This window comes from Morone saxatilis, unplaced genomic scaffold, assembly GCF_004916995.1.
Source record: "Morone saxatilis isolate NCDOM2014 unplaced genomic scaffold, NCSU_SB_2.0 Contig20, whole genome shotgun sequence".
NCBI classification, from domain to species: Eukaryota; Metazoa; Chordata; class Actinopteri; family Moronidae; genus Morone; species Morone saxatilis.
This window is the reverse complement of record NW_023339763.1, coordinates 19,167,288-19,186,508: the sequence shown is the minus strand read 5'-3', so window position 1 is coordinate 19,186,508 and position 19,221 is coordinate 19,167,288. Positions and strand designations below refer to the sequence as shown.

General features: G+C 39.9%; 4 protein-coding genes across 5 annotated transcripts in view; 3 read left to right on the top strand and 1 right to left on the bottom strand.

Annotated features, from left to right (window-relative positions):
* LOC118331194 (transmembrane protein 211) overlaps positions 1-2,666 on the top strand; it is a 96,537-nt gene extending 93,871 nt beyond the window's left edge. Inside the window, exon 3 of the mRNA XM_035665986.1 lies at positions 132-2,666. Within this exon, the coding sequence (XP_035521879.1) occupies positions 132-358 (227 nt within the window). The 3' untranslated portion in view covers positions 359-2,666. The remainder of the gene's footprint in view (positions 1-131) is intronic.
* Positions 2,667-2,733: 67 nt separating this feature from the next.
* On the bottom strand, positions 2,734-6,456 carry LOC118331193 (spermatogenesis-associated protein 22). 2 transcript variants are annotated; one of them, XM_035665984.1, is made up of 8 exons: positions 6,361-6,456; positions 6,017-6,104; positions 5,570-5,707; positions 5,106-5,295; positions 4,549-4,918; positions 4,317-4,440; positions 4,134-4,231; positions 2,734-3,250 (listed from the first exon to the last, which is right to left on the bottom strand). In XM_035665984.1, exons 2-8 carry the CDS (start codon positions 6,054-6,056, stop codon positions 3,059-3,061), a joined length of 1,152 nt encoding a protein of 383 aa, XP_035521877.1. In that variant the 5' UTR covers positions 6,057-6,104; positions 6,361-6,456; the 3' UTR covers positions 2,734-3,058. The 2 variants fall into 2 exon arrangements, with proteins under 2 accessions (XP_035521877.1, XP_035521878.1); XM_035665985.1 differs by having other exon boundaries at positions 4,317-4,437.
* Positions 6,457-8,209: 1,753 nt separating this feature from the next.
* stip1 (stress-induced phosphoprotein 1) lies at positions 8,210-16,759 on the top strand. The gene is made up of 14 exons (XM_035665889.1): positions 8,210-8,364; positions 10,673-10,882; positions 10,981-11,122; positions 11,471-11,612; positions 11,805-11,970; positions 12,083-12,209; positions 12,582-12,684; positions 13,214-13,334; positions 13,499-13,595; positions 13,719-13,843; positions 13,964-14,000; positions 14,152-14,255; positions 14,615-14,787; positions 14,878-16,759. Exons 1-14 carry the CDS (start codon positions 8,356-8,358, stop codon positions 14,948-14,950), a joined length of 1,629 nt encoding a protein of 542 aa, XP_035521782.1. The 5' UTR covers positions 8,210-8,355; the 3' UTR covers positions 14,951-16,759.
* A 601-nt stretch (positions 16,760-17,360) lies between these two features.
* The window catches only part of rps6ka4 (ribosomal protein S6 kinase, polypeptide 4), a 12,416-nt gene continuing 10,555 nt past the window's right edge, over positions 17,361-19,221 (top strand). Inside the window, exon 1 of the mRNA XM_035665887.1 lies at positions 17,361-18,361. Coding sequence (XP_035521780.1) covers positions 18,274-18,361 — 88 coding nt within the window. The 5' untranslated portion in view covers positions 17,361-18,273. The remainder of the gene's footprint in view (positions 18,362-19,221) is intronic.

Genomic DNA, 19,221 nt, shown 5'->3' with positions numbered 1-19,221 from the left:
GTTTTATTTGATCTATGATAGAATAAACTTCAGAATAAACATGCAATGTGATTTTTCCTCCAACAGCCTATATGAATACAGTGTTCACTGTCTAACCCACTCTGTCTTCTCTCACTCTCTCTTCTCTGCAGTGTTCATCATGGCTGCTGGACTGCTGGTCTACCCCTTCGGCCTAAACTCCTCACTGGTCAGGTCCTTCTGCGGGGACTCTGACATCTACTACGCTGGCGAGTGCCAGATCGGCTGGGGCTACATGCTGGCTATTGTGGGAGTCATGCTCACCGTCTTCTTGCCCTTTTTTGCTAAATATGCACCGAAGGAGCAGCTGTCCCCCACCCCTTTGCCCACGCTGTTATAGTGCATTGATACGATGTCTTGTTTTTTTCCCTCCTGACCACTCTCTCTGACCTGGGCTTGATGTCATGGAGAGACACATGCATCCCGTTTTTTTAAAGGCGATGCTGTTTGGGAAGCCCCACTCAGTGATAAGTGAAGCTGACGCTCAACAACAAACACTGTCTTCCTGCATCTGTTATGTAATTAATTCAAATTCAGTTCATTTAAATGGAATGTTTTATGTTACAATGATACTCTGTGGTTATCATTTTTACCCTCAAATCTAACAGTTTTGTCAGTTCTGGAGATGATGCAGTCAGAAAATGCAAGGACTGATCATTTCACATGATTTTAAAAAAAATAACACGAACATAACAAGTGAGTAAGAAAATGTTTTTTTCCTTCCTTTCTTTTACAAGTCAACATATGTAACATTCCAAAAGAGACTGGAAGTTGGCTGCATAAAGAGAGTGGAAGCATGAGATTATGTGGCAGTATGACTAGTCCAATCAAATAATGTTTCAATAAGAGGTTTTCAAGAACATGCGACTCAACAGGAGAGCCCCTTCGAACAGTTGGAGATTGATGATATTAATGGATCCACATGTCCCAGCTCTTAAGGAGTTGCATCCAGTGGCGATGTTTTGTGCTGCAGCATTTGGACTGTACATATGGTCTGTATTATACAGGGCTGATGTTTGAGGTTTCAAATTAAAAACATTAAAAAGGGAACTCTGACACTTTTGCTCTTCAGACTTTTTCTGCCTTCCAGTCTTGTGACCAGGCAGTCAACTAGTGGGAGTCGAGAAGACGATTTAGCTTTCAAAGACATTCAGTAACTGTCACAAAGAAAAGAACACAGCATCAGACCTGCCGAGAGGACACATGGAAATGTCTTCTCATAACAAGGAGGTGAATCATTAAAAATAAGTAGTGGTTTCAGAGCAGTGTTGTCAAAACCTTTATGTTGTGATACTGATACTGCATCCTTTGTTAGCCTTTTTCCCCAGAATTGTTCGTGTAATGTAACTCGCTTGTTGAAAATAAGCAATTGTTTTCTGTCTACAACACACAATACTAAACACTCTAATTCAGGAAAAAATGATTGCAAAAGGCAGGGAGATGTAGGAATTTTGTCAAAAATGCATGATAAGATGGGCTTTGTTAATGGTAGAACAATTGATCTAGATTTTAAATGTGATCTGACCAACTTGTGCCTTTTAACATAACCAAGACGAAGTGTTTAATACAATTATCAGGTTATCATATTTTTCTGCTGAAAAACTGTGGATCCTGTTGTGTGATGTGTTTTTTTCTCTCTTATATTGTTTTCCTCTCAGAGGTAAAGAGTTTTCTCCTGTACTTGATGCAGTATGATCTCATTAACTTGAGAAAATGTTCTGGAGGATAAAAAAGATGATGTCTTCTAATCTGTAGAGGTAATGACAGAGAGAAGGAAAAAAAAAAGAAAAGCAGTGTACTTGTGTTAAAGTATGCCCTGAGACATTTTTGCCAATTACCTAGAAGAAGTAACTTGAATTGCGATAATAAAAGGTTGTGACATGCAGCTAACAGATTAATTCCTGGCATCATTGTCTAATGTGATTTAGAAAGTGAGTGGTAGAGGAAGCTGTACAAATTGAACTTTGCCTTTGGTTATCTGTGCTGAGCTGACACATTATTCTCATTATGTGTAAAATGTGGCTTAAAATAATTAGCTCCTCAAATAAGCTAATGTGTTGCTGTGTTTTCGTCAACCCACTTCTCCTTTTAAGCGCTGGCACCATTCCCATCATGTTCCAAGGACAAAATGTCTACTTCTCCACTTACTGTCCCTGTACACTGCCAATTTCAGCAAGCTAGACTCCCTTTTCTAGTGGGTGTTTATGTGCGTATTAGTGTTAAATAATGGGTTGGATTTTGATAATGGGTTAATCTTTAAATATTCCCCAAATTTTGGTTCCCATAATGACATGTCCTGACATTAAAACAATTACTGTGATTATGTTGCCATATTTGAAAGAAGGTCAGGAGAGAAATGTTGGTATTGTATTGGACCTCATACTGTGCTTGACTGTGGGAATGACTAGCGTGACTGCACTGGACTTATTCCCCTATTTGTTGAACCATTGTGTGTAAAGTCTCAGCACTGGTGAAACTGTTTTGGTAGAGTAGAGTTATTGTTTTTTTTTTCATTGTGATGTTTGACTGTAAATAAACTAATTGTACTTGATATCACGTTATTCTTAACTGCCCCGTTTTTTTAAAGATATATTTTGAGATATTACCTCATCGTGTTTGCTTTCCCCTGAATTAACCTCTAAACAATGTTTGCTGTTCTGTGAATTTTCTTTGTAATAAAAATATTTCAGAAATTACAAAAAAGAGAGGCTTTACTTTCCGTTACAGTTTTGGTTACATGAAACAACTCTTTATATATTTGGTTGACAAATAAATACAAACACATCTACGCCAGAACATGCCAGTGAATTCAGCTCTTAAAGTTCAGTACAAGTGCATTTGTTTGCATACAACAAGCTAATGGCAACAGCGCACTTTACAAATAATAGCTTAAACATGCTTTGAAAAACTACTGGGACTTTAAGCCACAACAAACGTTTTCTATTACAATATAGCACTAAGCTTGGCTCTCATGTACCCCCATAAAATACTGGTATACTTTCTACCTATCAGTCTTACTGCTGAAGATACCTACTCTTGCTCAGACTTCACTGAGGGATTTGACCAGCACTCTCATTTCTGCATCACAGGCTTTGACCGCCTCCTGAGCATTCCTCAGCTCTGAGGGCAGGCCGGGTCTGACGGACACACATATCAGGACATCTCTACTGCGGTCGTAGTTCCCCACACAGCGATGGACTTGACCACGAATGAGACGAGGCAGTTCCTGCTCCTGTTGGACACGAGCCAGAAATCAGGATTAAGTCAAGTTAGATTCCAGTGCTATTTCATGTTTTGCCACTGTTTGTGCAAATATTTGTGCCAGTGTCAGGCTGCCACCTTATATAGAGGGCAGATGATGATGCTTGGCAACGGAACATTTTGAAGAGGACTTTGAAGAAGGTCCCATTTATTAGCAAAAATATTTATGAAACAGAAGCAAAAACACAGAAATGTCAACAAAAAGAAAAGAAAAGAAAAGACTAATGAAGCTGCTGCCTCCTCCCTCCGCTCCAGTGAATGGCATCTTCTCAGCTACACCTAACTGGAACTACCACCTGCTCAGGTAAGTAAATAGATATCAAGAATCACAAATCATACAAAATAATTCATTATTTCTCTGTTACTGCTAACATCACAATGTGGCTATGGGCACACATGCATACAGCCAAGAGGACATAATGATGCAAACCTATTTTCACGGTCACTGATTGAACAGCTCATCTACCCCAACATCACAGGCAGAACAACTGCACAATCACACATCCCTTTCAATAGAGCATAACCCTGTGAAATAACAGTTAAACAAACTAACATGGTTGTTATATTTATATGACCTGATTGATAAATTATCCAATTAACTCAAACATTGCACTAAAATGATCCCCACTTAATATTGGGGAAGAGGGCCACGTGAAAAGGGAGAAGATAAATCTTTTCACAGCCCTCATAAAAACTATTTACTAATTCCTCCAGATGTTCAAATTCAAACCAAGGTCACTGAAGATAGTAACATATTCATATATACTTCCACTCATATATACTGAGAGGTTTACTTGTACAGTAAATATACAGTATAACCAAAGTGCAAAGTGCAAGTTTTTTACTCAACTCACATTTTCATAGAAGACACACTGCACAACCTCCTTCCCGTCTCTCATGAGGAAGTTCTTGGCTCCATGGCGACCCTGTGTGACCGCAGAGTCTAGAGTAGCTGAGGGAAGAGCGCAGCTTGTCAATGTAATTGTGTTTAAAAATACTTAAGAGTACACATCAGAGATAACACCTAATCAACTGACCAAATATCTCAAATAAGTATGGGACTTTGTCTTTAAACTGGCTCCAGTGCCTCATGCCATCAATAACTGCAGTCAGGATCCTCAGAGAGTTCTCAATGGCTGGCTTCACTGGAAATGTTGCCTGCTGAGAACAAATACAAATGCTGCACTGACCACTAATACTATCATGAAACATTAATGGGCAGTTTAAAAGATGTATATATCATTATATATTCTTTAAATATTTTTCTACCTGAGTTTGAGTTTGTCTCACAGTCTGAGGTTGATTTCTGCCCCTGTTTCCCTCAAAGGCGGGTTTCTGCGGCCCAAAGCTGTTAGTGAACTTCCAGGAGTTGTTTTGTGGCTGCGCTGCATGAGCAGAGGGCCTGCTGGGTGGTGGAACAGGAGCAGGCAAAGGTCTGGGTCGCTGGGAATACTGATGTGTGGGATTGGCCTGCCTGTAAGATGACTGCTGACCCATTTTAGAGAACCCAGTATGGGGTGTTGGCTTGCTTTGTGCACTCTCACTGATGGGGGCGGCTCGATATTCGCTCTGTCTGGAGTTTACAGTGGGGCTGGGTTCCTGTTGTGTCACTGGGTTGCTGAGCTGTCCCATCTTAGAGCTAAAATGAAAATTAAATAACACTCTGAACCCAGCTTGCACCAGACACATGTCACACTGACTTTTTCAACTTTAGAATTTGAATTTGTTTGGTTGTATTTGTTATAAAAAAAGTCTGTTTTAGGCTTTGACAAATGGGTCAAACCGCTGACCATCACACTGAGGGTCAGAAAATCAGTGAAACATACCTTGTACCTCCAGCTTTGTATGGATGTGGTATGGGAGCATAGTTTCTCATGGCAGGGGCAGGTCCAGGAGCAGGTCTGTTGCTGCCATACTGCTGGGGCAGAGTGGATGGTGGGAGGCCCTGTCTGTTCCACAGGTGGCTTTGTGGAGCACCAGAGGATGGAGCTGAGGCCTGGTAACATCCATAGGTACCTGAGGAAAGGTACATTCTCAAAAGGAAAATCTTTTAGCAACCTCCACTGCTTGTAGCTGTGAATGGTTACCTAAATTAATGAGGAGATGTTTTACAATATTATCCTTTGTTTCATGTAAAATATTAAATATATAAAAATATATATTTAGATGGCCTGTGTATCTCACACTGTTGAGGGTTAAAGAAGTATTGTATTTGTATTTTTCTTTGGGTGTACTGCCACCTTGTGACTGATATACAGTAGACACTTAAGAGCCCAACTGAATGCTTCACCTGATGTGCTGTGAGACGTGGCTGAGCTGGCGCTTGCCATGTATTCACTGTGAGAGAAGAATTCATTCTCGGAGGGAGCAGATGTCAAAGGAACTCTGTTTCTTTTTTTCTGGTTAAAGAGCGGCACAGACAGGCAGCCTGATGGAGACAGAAAACTTATATCAGACAGCTCAGTACATCAGGCCAGACTCCTTGACAATCTATCTATTTACCAACTTTATATTATATGTATTTGTTCTTTGGGTATGGTACCACACCAAGAAAAACACATTTGAAGCTTTTAGGATATTGGAAATATTACCAAACACATACTATTTCACTTTCAATATTTCAATTGCATTTAAAAACACACTTTAGAACAAAGCAGGCAGAAATCAAAGCAAACTATTAATATGAGGAAATGAAAACACAAGTGTACGGATTGTGAAATAAATCTCTTCTACAAACCTGCTGTTGGCCTGGCTGGCTGGTTTTCCTGCCTCCTCATTGTGGTTGCTCAGAGAAAGTCGCTCATCCAGCTGATGGGTGGTATTAGCTGATGTTACAGGAAGAGATGCGCCAAAGAAAGAAAGAAAAAGAGCTCAGAACTGATGTCACTTTGTTTTAAAACAGCTAACTTAGATATAGTAAATTAGCTACATTAGTTAGCTAAAATGCTAGCGTTAGCGTTAATTGCTTTAGACAGCTCCTCTGGCTTTCTGCTGTAATGTACAGCTACCACGTGTAACTATTTTTATCTTTACAAGCCCACATTGTTTTCTATAAAAATTGTACATCAAGTAATTCTTTACCAACTCGGTTTTGTTGGCGAAAGTGAACAAAAGTTCCAGCAACCTAAAATAAAAATGTCCTTTACGCTTCAGCACCTTGGAAAGCAGCACGCGCCAAATGCCACTGGTGACGGATGTTGCGTTCACGGTCCTGAACGAGCTCGGAGGTCCTAATTACAAAATAATGACTAAAGCATTTCTTGTGACTCGCAGCGATTGCATGCGGTGTTTACCACTTTTGAGATAACTGAAAAGGAAAATCAGGACTGGCTTAGACTTTGACTGGGCTGTTGACTGTCCAAGTCTTAATTTAAAATCATTTGACTTTATTGGTCACTCTTTAGACTCTTGCCTTGAAACAAGAATGTTTATGAAAATGATTGAAAGATATGGTGATGTCTGGTGATTTGCCCATAGGCTCTATGTGCTAGGTTTGGCTTTGCACAAACAAAAGAACAATATTGTAAAGATCACAATATGTGACAATGAAAGAGAGATATGAATGAATTTCAGAGATAGAAAAAACTGAGAATGAGAAATAAAAAGAAATTGAGCTGTGTTTATGTGCATGTGTGTGTATATATGCATGTTGGCATTCTCCTAACCTCTGCCCTCTTAAAAGGGAGAAGGGAGAATGAGACAGAGAGGAGATCAACACCCCCAGATGGGCTTCTATGAGACTTTTCAGTTCTAGGATACAAGTGTTGGTCCCTCTCACTCATCCCTGAGGGATAGGAACCTCCTAGCCACAGGAAAACAACAAATTCCCTCTTCATCTCCATCCCATCTAAATCCATCAATTAACTAGCCTGTACTAAAATCTGTAAAGGACACAGATGTTTTAAATAAGCTTAATCTCATTTATTACAGTCCAGGTATGGCTGCAATGTTCTGCTCATATGTGAACCTCACTTGACTCGTCGTGGGAGGAAGACTCCACTCCATCCTCAGCCTCTGAGAAACTACTGTATGCATCAGCAAACAATAGTTGAGCGGACTTTATTCCAGGTGAGAAACAAAACTCACATTTTCAGCTCCTCCCACTGATTCTCTTTCATCTCTGCTCTGGGGTCCAAAACTATATATATATATATATATATATTAATACAGTGTATGCTAAAAGGAGATCACATTATAAAGTAACTGATGTCCTGCAGTTATAATAAGTTGGGGTAAGACACCTCAGAAACTGGAGGTGGGGCAGAATTGGGGGATATAATATTATGATGGCATATAAATAATGACTATCTATTAATGACTACACCATGTGATGACATCATATGACCCACAAAAGACCCATATGTTCCCATAAAAGACCAAACACTGCACAATCTAGGACAGGTTTTACTTATTTATTAAGAGATTATTTTGTGTTTACGTCCTACAATAGCGTTTTAGCTAGAGTGATCATAAGTCTTAAATGAAGCAAAGACTTATTGCTGAATAATGTGTTTTTTTACGCTTAGGTGTTTGCTTCCAGCAATGATCACCATCTACCTCCATCTGTCTCCAAAGCAGTAGTGGGAAGTTTTACTCGAAGTGCTTTTATCGTAGATTCAATTTTGAGGTACTCGTTTTTTTTTTTTTTTGCCAATTTTGCTAATCTAATAATGTAATATTATTCTTAAATGTGCCACTCTGCATAAAGAGTATGCAAAACAAATTTTGAATCCAGGACTTGTAGCTTCTTGTATTACTTGAGTACTACATTACATCACTCACACTTACTTTACATAAGTAAAAGATTTGAGTCCTTCTTGCAGCCCTGCTCCAAAGCCAGTTCCCTGTCATCTTAGAGGTTTCCACCATCTTCTGGAAGTTTCTGTTCGTGGACTATTTATTGTGCTTGAGGATACCTCGGGGGGGAAACCACTGACAGTGTGTATAAGGCTAAGGGTGAAACGTGCATCTTAACGTTGATTACGGATTTTCTACATCACAACTGGCAACCTGCGTGTTGTTCAGTGGGAGGCGCTAGTCCGCAGTAGTTTCTGGAAGGAACCTCATGCTTGCACCATGGAGAAAGTGAGTTTCCTGCAACTATGATCAGAATTACTGTTTTCAAACCTACGCATTTAAGAAATATCGATATATTTCTCTGAGTTACTTTAATTTAAATCTCTTAAAAACAATAATTAGGAGATTAGTGTAGTTAGACACCTCCTTTACACCTGGACTTCACTGTTTGCTAATATCAAACAGCTAACGTTAGCTAGCGTCAATCCGGTAGTAATGTGTTTTAGCTGTTTGACTGATGTCTACTTGGGTTTGATGATGTTACACAATACAATATGTGTTCACAGCGCTAGTCTGAACAGTAGCTGAACCGGGATCCATAAAGAGCCATCAGGTTAGCCGGCGTTAACTGTATGTTCATGTGAGCACTGCTGGGGCTAATTTGTGATTGCTCACCACAAGGTTAGCTAATCGATAAGCTAACGTACCGCTACATGACTTGGATTTGTCACCGCTGCTGTGTCATTGAGAATATCACAGTAAGGTCTGCCATTGTAGCCCATGGCCGTGCCTCGATACAACAAAGCAGCTCACTAACCCTAGCAAGTAAAGACACTCGAGTTAACGTTAGCAAGCGGCCGTTTAACAGCTAACGTTAACCTAGCTGGCTCACAGTGTGAACGCTGTCATTAATAAGGTGACGGACAAATAAAGGCCGTAATTAAGCCGTAAATCCATTTGTTTAACTATTGTGTCCGGAGACCGGCAGCTCAAACTGCGGCCGTCCGCCTGTAGCACATGCTGCAGGAGTATTTCTGGATCGGCCTCAGAATGCTGCGCTCACACCGGAGGATCATTCTAGATGCACACGGCGCTGCTGTCATGGCTACAGCCGCATTTTGTCGTCAACTGCCGCGTCCTCTCGAATGTTCTGCGATTGGTCAGTTCGAGTCATTTTGGGCGATTCGTTCATTTTGAAACAGTCACGTTACCCTTTTAACATATTATTAACATATTATTAACATTGCTTGAGCCGTCCAGTCTTCATAAGTCATCTGGCAACGCCGCTAAACGTTGCAGCCAATACGTGTTGTGCACCTTACAGGTCAAAAGGGGGGACGACATTGTTATAATGGTGCTAATGCTGTGAGGAATCACATGGTGATTTACATGGTAACACTCAATCCTGCAGGTAGCTTCCTACTTAATTGCCTCACTGTCTCTGTGTTCCCCCACTAATAATTACTGGTCAAATAAAGGAATTGATTGTAAATGATCAAAGTGGAGTAAGACTTTTTACACACCCACAGTGACCAGCTTCATTTGATCAAATCATCATTTGATCATTTTTGACAGATCTATAGGTTTGTGATTAAGGATAATGTGCTTTCATCATTATGTTCATCATCAACAACCAGACCTCACAGAGATCAACATTCTTGTCCAGCTCTTTTTTTTTTTCTGAGATCTGCTCATATGTCTTTGGATCATAATGGTTGTAAGTAATATTACTGATTTTAATTAGTCAGAGTTGCAGCCGGTTGGACGATTAGGTAAACAGTTGTGAAATATACAGCAATCGTACTAGAAATATTTAAGATTTTATTTTATTTTACAACTTATGAGTCAAATCCAAATTAAATGTTAAAAATTCAAATTTGCTCTGCCCATTGTTTACCAAAATCCCAGCCTACAGTGTCGTAGAGAATTATGATGGAGCTTTCTTCTGTCCTTTATGTTTTAAGTTGTCCAGATCAGATTAGGTCTGGTGACTGTTGAGGGAAAGTCCTGCCAGTCTTGTTCTTTGCCCAGGATAATCGTTAATGCACCTTTTATGTTATCACATTGTCGTCAAAAGAAGTCCGATGGGAATGTAGAGCCTTTGTGATGCTTCTCTCTGCTCAGTGTGTACTTGATTCTGTCACACACTGTGGAGATGTGCACGATAACTCAAATAGTCAACTCGCTGTCAGTTTAAAACTTCCCACAGCTACCAGTTTACTTTTTTGTGCGGATTCAAACCTTCTTCCTGTGAGGTTATAAGCTAACCACTGTGTCATCTTATTCTCAGGCTAATAGAGTAAATTGCACCTGGTGGACTGTGTATGTGCATTAACAAAATAAAGACACATTATCTCTGCATCACTGTTGCACCTGTTTGACACAAACAGCTGAGTGGTTGTCCATTTCTTTCTTCAGTTCTGCTAGTGGCAGCTGTGAAAGCGTGTCTTCTACGTAGTCAGATCTATATCGGGGGTTGTGTGCATTTGCTTGTGTGTAAGGCCGATAGAGCGCAGGAGGAGAGCACTCTATCAAGTAGTAGTATTGTGAATTTGTCTATTAATGCTTAATATGATTGTATCCTCCTGCCTCATAGGTTTCAGCATTGAAAGACCAGGGCAACAAGGCACTGAGTGCAGGGAATATTGATGAGGCTGTACGTTGCTACACCGAAGCTTTGGCCCTTGACCCTTCAAACCATGTCCTGTTCAGTAACCGCTCCGCTGCCTATGCCAAGAAAGGCAACTATGAGAATGCTCTCCAGGATGCCTGTGAGACCATCAAGATCAAGCCTGACTGGGGCAAGGTGAGATATCATTTGATGTGCCATTATTCTGTACACAACATATTTAGGAATTAAAATTGAGAAGGCAATCTACAATTTTACAATTTGTGATCAACCAGGGCTACTCCCGTAAAGCTGCAGCATTGGAATTTCTTGGTCGATTGGAGGATGCTAAAGGAACTTACCACGAGGGACTCCGGCAAGAGCCAAGCAATCAGCAGCTAAAGGAGGGTTTACAGAACATTGAGGCGCGGCTTGCAGGTAGGAACTGTTGAATTTATGATCCTTGTTATTCTACAGAAAAAATGGCATTATGATGTGAAAAACGGTGTGACTCATTTTCCCTCCTCCAGGATTTAGAGACGGCTACTGACAGATCACAAAAGTAAACTCGCATTGTGAGCGCTCAAGTTCTCAAAAAGAGAGTAGGCAGTCCACTTGGGTTTTGAGTGTTGTGATTCATGTAGACAACACACTAGTAGGGGTTACAGAGGAGATAAAGCTCTGGTGAATCTACCGTAATCCGAGGCCAGTGCAAGATGGGTGGGAATCATGAGTGCTTCTTTATGACCATATACATCACACTAACATGACTTTTTGCTTCACCAGAGAAATCAATGATGAACCCTTTCGCCATGCCCAACTTGTATCAGAAGCTGGAGAATGATTCTCGGACCCGTGAGCTATTGTCAGATCCCAGCTACAGAGAACTGCTGGAGCAGCTCAGAAACAAACCGTCGGAGCTTGGCACGTATGTGCATTTAACACATTCTCTGATTTAAGTATCAAAATATGTCTTGACTGAGAAAACTGAGAAAAGATAGTTACTTTGCATGCTTAATACTGAAAAGGTCCCCTCAAAAAATTATCAGAAGTGAATTTGGAAAGTGTGCTATGCAGTACCACTGAGGACTGTGGTATTAGAAATGCATTTGTTTTGCAGGAAGCTGCAGGATCCCAGAGTGATGACCACACTCTCTGTGCTGCTGGGACTGAACCTCTCTGAGATGGAAGAAGAGGAGGAGCCCACCCCCCCTCCTCCACCCAAACCCAAAGAGACTCAGCCACCTCCTCCCAAAGAGGAAGACCTTCCCGAAAACAAGAGAAAGGTAAATCAGTTCATCATACTTTGCACTTTTAATGGGTTTTTTAGCCATTTTGCCTCTCCTGATTAATCCCTATTTGCAATTTTTTAATCCTCTAATTTCCATTTTTTAACAGGCCTTGAAGGAAAAAGAGCTTGGAAATTCTGCGTATAAGAATAAGGACTTTGAAGTGGCACTGAAACACTATGAAGAGGCAATCAAACATGACCCCACCAACATGACTTATATATCCAATCAAGCAGGTAAACAAGCCTCAAACATTTAAGCTGATTGACTCATGAAGTGAATAAAACAAACGGATCATTCAGAATTTCTCATATCTAGAATGAATCACCAATCAGACTTTGTGATTGGTTGGGGTTCCTGCCACTGGGCTCACCACCACAACTAAATCCTCAGCTTGGATGTGATTTTCAACAACACATTTTAACTGCAAATGTTATGACATTGATGGCTTATAGGCTATTTAATTAATTGCTCATGAATCCGGAATGCACCGAAAATACTGACCCTCAGTCTTACAACATCAACCAAAATTGAAAATTGATACGACTATAACTTTAAATTTCTACTTTAAATGTCAAAATGTACACTTTTTTTTGTTATCCCTTTAGCTGTGTACTTCGAGAAGGGAGATTATGAGAAGTGCCGAGAGCTGTGTGAGAAGGCCATTGATGTTGGCAGAGAGAACCGGGAAGACTACAGACAAATTGCAAAGTGAGTTCTGCGAGAAGGATTTCCTTTTTTCCTTTTTGTTGTTACTTGAGTGAATCTACCCACACTGTGGCCCTCAAGCAGCTATTTTATAGAATTTTGTAGGTCTTGCAGGACTCTGAGCTAATGTTGAGGCCACAGAATACATTTACTCTAATCTGGATGGAAAACCACATCCAGCAGCATTGACAGAAGAGATTGTGTTATATGAGAACCATTGGGTGGCAGTGTTGCTCTATTTCTTCTCACTACAAACTGCCCAAGATAATGTTGAACTGGGACACAAATGATCTGTCTGTTCAACTTGAGAATTTTGTTCAAGAGCACAAAGGTGGTTGTTATTTATTTTGTTATTGTTTGATTATTGTTGTTACTGAACTGTCCTTTCTCTAATTGAAGAGGCCCCCCCATTCTGAGTTGTTGCTTCTGAGGGTTTATAGTTGCAACAAATAAGAATGATGTCAGATCAATGCGCTGTGAATGTAATAACATGTCTTCATATTCAATCTGTCTCATCCTTCTGTATTCACAGGGCCTTGGCTAGGATTGGCAACTCGTACTTCAAGCAGGAGAAATACAAAGAGGCAGTTCAGTATTTCAACAAGAGTTTGACAGAGCATCGTACCCCTGATGTCTTGAAGAAGTGTCAACAGGTGCAGTGCAAGCTGATTTTCCCAATTTCCTACTCAATGGAGCTTTGTGATTCTAAATATTAGACAGTATTCATATATCCAGACTTGTTGTCAGACCTGCATGTGGACAGGGAATGAAAAATGTAAGTGGACACCCGACTTAACTCATGATACTGTAATTTCAGGCAGAGAAGATACTGAAGGAACAGGAGAAGCTAGCCTACATCAACCCTGAATTAGCTCTGGAAGAGAAGAACAAGGGAAATGACGCCTTCCAGAAAGGTGTGTGTGTGTGTGTGGAGGAGGAGGAGTAGTAGTAGTAGTTGTGCTTGGTGGTTGATCACTGTTATTGATTCTTCTTTTAAGAACTTGTATAAAGATGACCTCCTCTTTTCCTTCCCATAGGTGATTACCCCTTAGCCATGAAATATTACAGTGAGGCCATCAAGAGAAACCCTGATGATGCCAAACTGTTCAGTAACAGAGCTGCCTGCTACACAAAGCTGTTGGAGTTTCCGCTTGCTCTGAAGGTACAGTGCATCCATACTAAGCATTTTTTGTCAGTCAATTAGTGAATTTGTAACATGCCTTTTTTTTGTTCATTTAATTTTATTTCCCATTAAATTACCTTATTTAATTTGTTTTGCCAGGATTGTGAAGAGTGCATCAAACTTGAGCCCAGCTTCAGTGAGTAGGAACTTTGCATCTATTACCATTTGATTAATATTTTGTTTGAAAAACTTTAATCAAGTAATGTTTTATATTTGTATCTGTTAAAGTTAAGATTCAGGACAAATCATTGAGATTTTACACCTAATTTGAACACAATTGTTTACAGTAAAAGGCTACACGCGTAAAGGCGCTGCCTTGGAGGCCATGAAAGACTATTCAAAAGCTATGGATGCATACCAGAAGGCTATGGATCTCGACTCTTCCTCAAAGGTATTTTACAAGTTACTACTGTGTAGTAACGATACATAAACCAAATAATCAGTCATTACCTGACCTTCCATTTTTTTTGTCTTGTGGTGTCATTTAATTGCTCTTTCTTGAAGTAATAGTTTCAATAATGTGTCGCCTTTTTAAAACCAGCTAGTTATGTGTAAGTATATTGTAGTATCAGCAGGGGTAGGATGACCATAAAAGTAAAATCTGAGCAAATGCTGAGCACCAAAATGTATAAAACAAAACAAGACACTTGGGAAAAGTGTGAAATTTTGAAATACCCTGTGTTGATGGTGTATTAAGACTATTTGGTGGGTAATAATTAATTGGCTTTTTTTTTCTTCATCTGCTATCAGGAAGCCACAGAAGGCTTGCAGCGCTGTATGGTCAGTCAGGCCACGAGGAATGACACTCCTGAGGAAGTGAAGAAAAGGGCCATGTCTGATCCTGAGGTGCAGCAGATTATGAGTGACCCAGCCATGCGCATGATCCTTGAGCAAATGCAGAAGGACCCTCAGGCGCTTAGCGAGTGAGTTTGCCAACTTATGTGTTACTTTCTGTCTCTGCACGAAGAACAATGATTATTAATGATTTTTTTTTTATTCTGTTTGATCCTCAGCCACTTAAAGAATCCAGTTATTGCTCAGAAGATTCAGAAACTCATTGATATTGGACTGATAGCCATTCGTTGATGATAACCAAGATCCAGATGTGTGAAGAAACTCCAAGACAACAGTGGAACAATGAGCAAATCCCTCAGAAATATTACATCCTCTTTTCTTGCCTTCAAATTCAAAATTATATCGTCTATAGTCTCACTGAGACCTTGTGTATGTTATGTTTTTTTTAAAATCAGTTTCACAACTTTTGCTTTGTATTTAAGAAAGCATCTTGTATGTCATCAAAACTTCAGGACTCCAGAAAACTTGATCTGAAAAAGCTGGATTCATGTGTACAGATGCTTCAGTACATTCAAATAAACAGCACAATTCAGTGCACTAGCACACTCAGTGTTTTGAAAGGGAAATCCACCCAAAAGCAGTTCACATATTCCTTTTGGTTTATGGTTTAAGGAAATGGAACAAAAATAGTTAGTATTTCCACTCAAAATCCAGATTGTAATGTAATGCAGTGTCAAAAATTGGCCCTTGTCAACTCCCTTGTTGTCCTCTTTAAGGCTCAACTGAACATGGTGGTTTAAAGTTAAGCTTTCAAGTCTGTTTTCCTCAGTGCTTCCCCTCTTTTGGTCATCTCCCACACCTCAGGTCGAGAGCTGAATCTATCCCATCTACTGGCCAACTGGTCGTGAATCTTGTAAGCATGTTCGGTATTATTTTTGTACTTTTCCAAAAGTTGCAATTATTTGTGTACAGCTAATATCAGAAAAACATTGAGCGTTTCCTTGATTGTGGTGGACAGAGGATGGATCCAGACAATTTTTAACTGGGACTGGAAGAATACTAGTCAATGCCTTTCAGAGAGTCTGGGGATATTTTGCCATGTTTTAAGATTGATCCTCAACAGTTTATTAAACAAGTTCCTACAGCAATCAAGCCAGCCATGGGATTGTTTCTGTGTTAGTCAAACATTTTGAGGTAAAGCTGTTGAAGTATCAGCTAGACTGTCAGTAATAATCATGAGAATATTGTGGAAAATGCGCTGCGCTTTGACAAAGAGTCGACTTAAGTACAATCGTCCTTGCACAGTGTCATGATTTTGTAATCGGGTTTAAACTGTGCAGGCAACAGGAGGTGTGTCAATAATTGGAAGTCAAAGTAGATGCCTAAGGCTGGCCTCAAATTGTGGTTAACAAAGCCTGAAACCAGAGGGCTGCTGTACAAAATCTGACAACTTGCCTGACTTGAATATTTATAAGATAATGGGAATAATGTGATAGTCAAAGGGTGGATTTACCTTTGTAGGCTAGCAAATTTTGGTTGAGTAATGGGGGTCACAATTATCTCACTTCATAATGCATCTTAAATGTTTGTTGGCTTGTCTTTAGAGTACTGAAGCCCTAGTGCTACCTGTCACTTCCTTATATGTATTTCGCCAGCCAGTCAATTCTTTTGGTAAATTGTGCCAACCTCCCCCACAGAGTCCGACTGCTCCGCATCTGTTTCCAGAGAGGAAATGGAAAAGTATTAATATTGCTATTGACCACTGTGCCACAAGTGGCTTCAGATACCTCAAAGTCACCACATTGTCAGTATCTCTCTGCTATGGTTTCCAAGATGGGGTCAAAAATCTCATAAATGAACTGTGACACCTTTTTGTTTTCAAACAGTAGAATTGCTCTGTCTGGAATCCTCTATAACTTGCGGCACACAACACAGCAGAATTGGGGGTGTGGGTATTTTTTACCATCAAAGTCCAGCTGTTATCATAAACTACACGCTACAAATGTGGAAATCTCACATGATGTAAAGGAAACTGTCCCAACAAATGTAATGTACCAATGGAAATCAGTTGTACTGTGAAATATACAGTATCTGAATGTATTTCAAAGGTCTGTGGTGGCTTTTTGTCCTACAAGACCAACAATGTTGATATCGACTCAGTGCAGTAGTAGACCTACATTTCATACTGCGGTTTACCACCTTACAGTACACATACGAATAAAAAGGAAAAATGGAGAGCTTCTTCATACAAACACGTGTAAATATTTAAGCATGTCAAATGTTTCATTCACAGTAAAATAGCATTTTAAACATGTTAATAGACGTTTAGTATTGGCAAACACTCTAGATTGTAGGCATGTCAAAATTGAATGTATGCCTGGTTCACAAATGACAAAAAAAAGTAAAAACAAGTGTACATACAGATTTACATACAGTATGCATACCAGCTGTAATTCTCTAACAGCAATTGAAAGGTGTTGAGGACTCAGGGGCCCCACAGCAACACTCTTAGGAGCCACCCAGACCCACAGCTTTTCAGCCATTTGGACGTTCATGTTGTTAAATCATTGAGTTTGTGCGGTGGAGAAATGTACACCTATGTATCATACAATTGATCACATGTATGGAAAATACAAACAAACAGTAAACCCAGTTCACCAGCCGTCTGGATGCTCCAGCAACGTAGCTCCGCCCACTCCGAGGTTCACGTGACTGACCGTCGCCCAGGTTGTGTCGAAAGCATCCTGGTGTTAGCAGTTAGCTTCCCGCTGACAAAACAGAGAAAGTGAGCTGTAAATATTTGTATCATGGGAGAATTATTAACGTGGCTCTAGTGGAGAGAAAGAAGATAAGGAACTACCCAGAGTGGGCTTTTCAACATGGTCCGACAGCTGATATCTGAAGAGGCCAGTTAACATAGCTAACTAAACATTAGCGTTAGCTAGCGTTCAAACTTTGACGGGCAACAGCAGCAACTCGCTAGCTAGCTGCTAGTTTACCAATTTACTATTACCATTCTAGCTAGGTAACGTAACATGTCTTGATATTATAGCGGTTATGCTAATTATCCCGAGTTGTAGGTGTTTAAGCGCTGAGTATTAACGCGTTATTTGGACCAGGCGTTTATGTAAAAGTGGCGTTAACGTTATTACGAAGTAACGTCCGCTAACTTATGAATAATGACTGCTGTTGAGCAGCTAATGCTAATGTTAGCCACTTAAACTTCGCTGTAACTAACACACAGTTACTCAAAATCAGTCCTGATGAGCTTCCTCTGAGCTGTTAATAGTGAAATAAAGCGAACAACAGCTAGTAAACAGCTGTAATCTGTATAGCTACACATCTGTGTTTTCTGACTGATGTCGGCCAATCACATGAGATAAATAATGCGAAACACCAGGATGTCAATCTCATGGGGATTAACGTTAGGGCAGCAGTATTGTCTACAAAACACAGCTGTCCGCTCATTTCGATAATCGTTTTATTTATGATGCAGCTACAGTAGATTTTAGTCATTGCTAAGCGTGCAGGTAACATCTTGTAAACCAAAACATTTGTCGGCGCAGTCCATCTTTAACAGTCTCTATAGGCTTTAGTCCACTTTTCTTTAAGTTATGCCTGGGGACGCATCTGATAGTAGTGATGACTCCGATGCAAAAACAAATGAAAAGGCCTGTACCGTCAAGCATCAAATCACCAATGGTAAGTCAAATAAACTGTCTGTAATCACGTCTTATCAACACGGCACAGTGTAATTCAATCCATCATTTAATACAACGATTGTGAAACGTATACTGTTTCATTGTTGAAGCTCTGAGAGGGGTGTTGATTAAATTCTGCAGATTAAAATATTTGCACGTGGGGATTTCCGAGGCTGTATAGTAATAGTAATACTACTGTATTGTGTTACATAACATCGCACAGGCGTTTCTACTTTTCTGTCACGCAGTATGTAGATAATGGTTTTCATATCCTTTAGTATACATTCAAGGAATTGATTCTCACCCACCTACGTGCCAAGCTTTCAGAGCATCTGTGTGTCAAACCCAAGGATCTGGTTAACAGTGGATAGGTACATTACCCTCAGACAGGAATCTTTATTCAGTTTGTGTTGTGCTGTGTTTACTATTAATTCATTTCGATCACTTGGTCTGGACATTGCCCTATAGTGTGTTAATGGACTCTGAATGCATCCTAGAATATAGTTCATAGTGTAAAACTACAAATAAAATGCACACAGAATCACATGAAGCAGAGAACTGCTGCTCTGTCCCCCTTTAGTGAGCTGGACATTTCAGGTTAGTTAGTTGCAGATCTGACCGTACCATAAACAGTAGTGTCACTGCATATTTTTAATCAGCTGTCACAGGAGAAATGTATTATTATACATAGTCATTGATTAGGGTGTAGATATCGATTGAAATGCAATAACCTTTTAATGTATAGCGGTGCAGGCAGCGTTCTTATAAGTTGTAATACAGTAGCTGTTAAACAGTAAATCTTTAAAATGTTAAGAGACTTTATTTTTTTCTTTTATTTGAACAGGGACAGTGCACAATAAA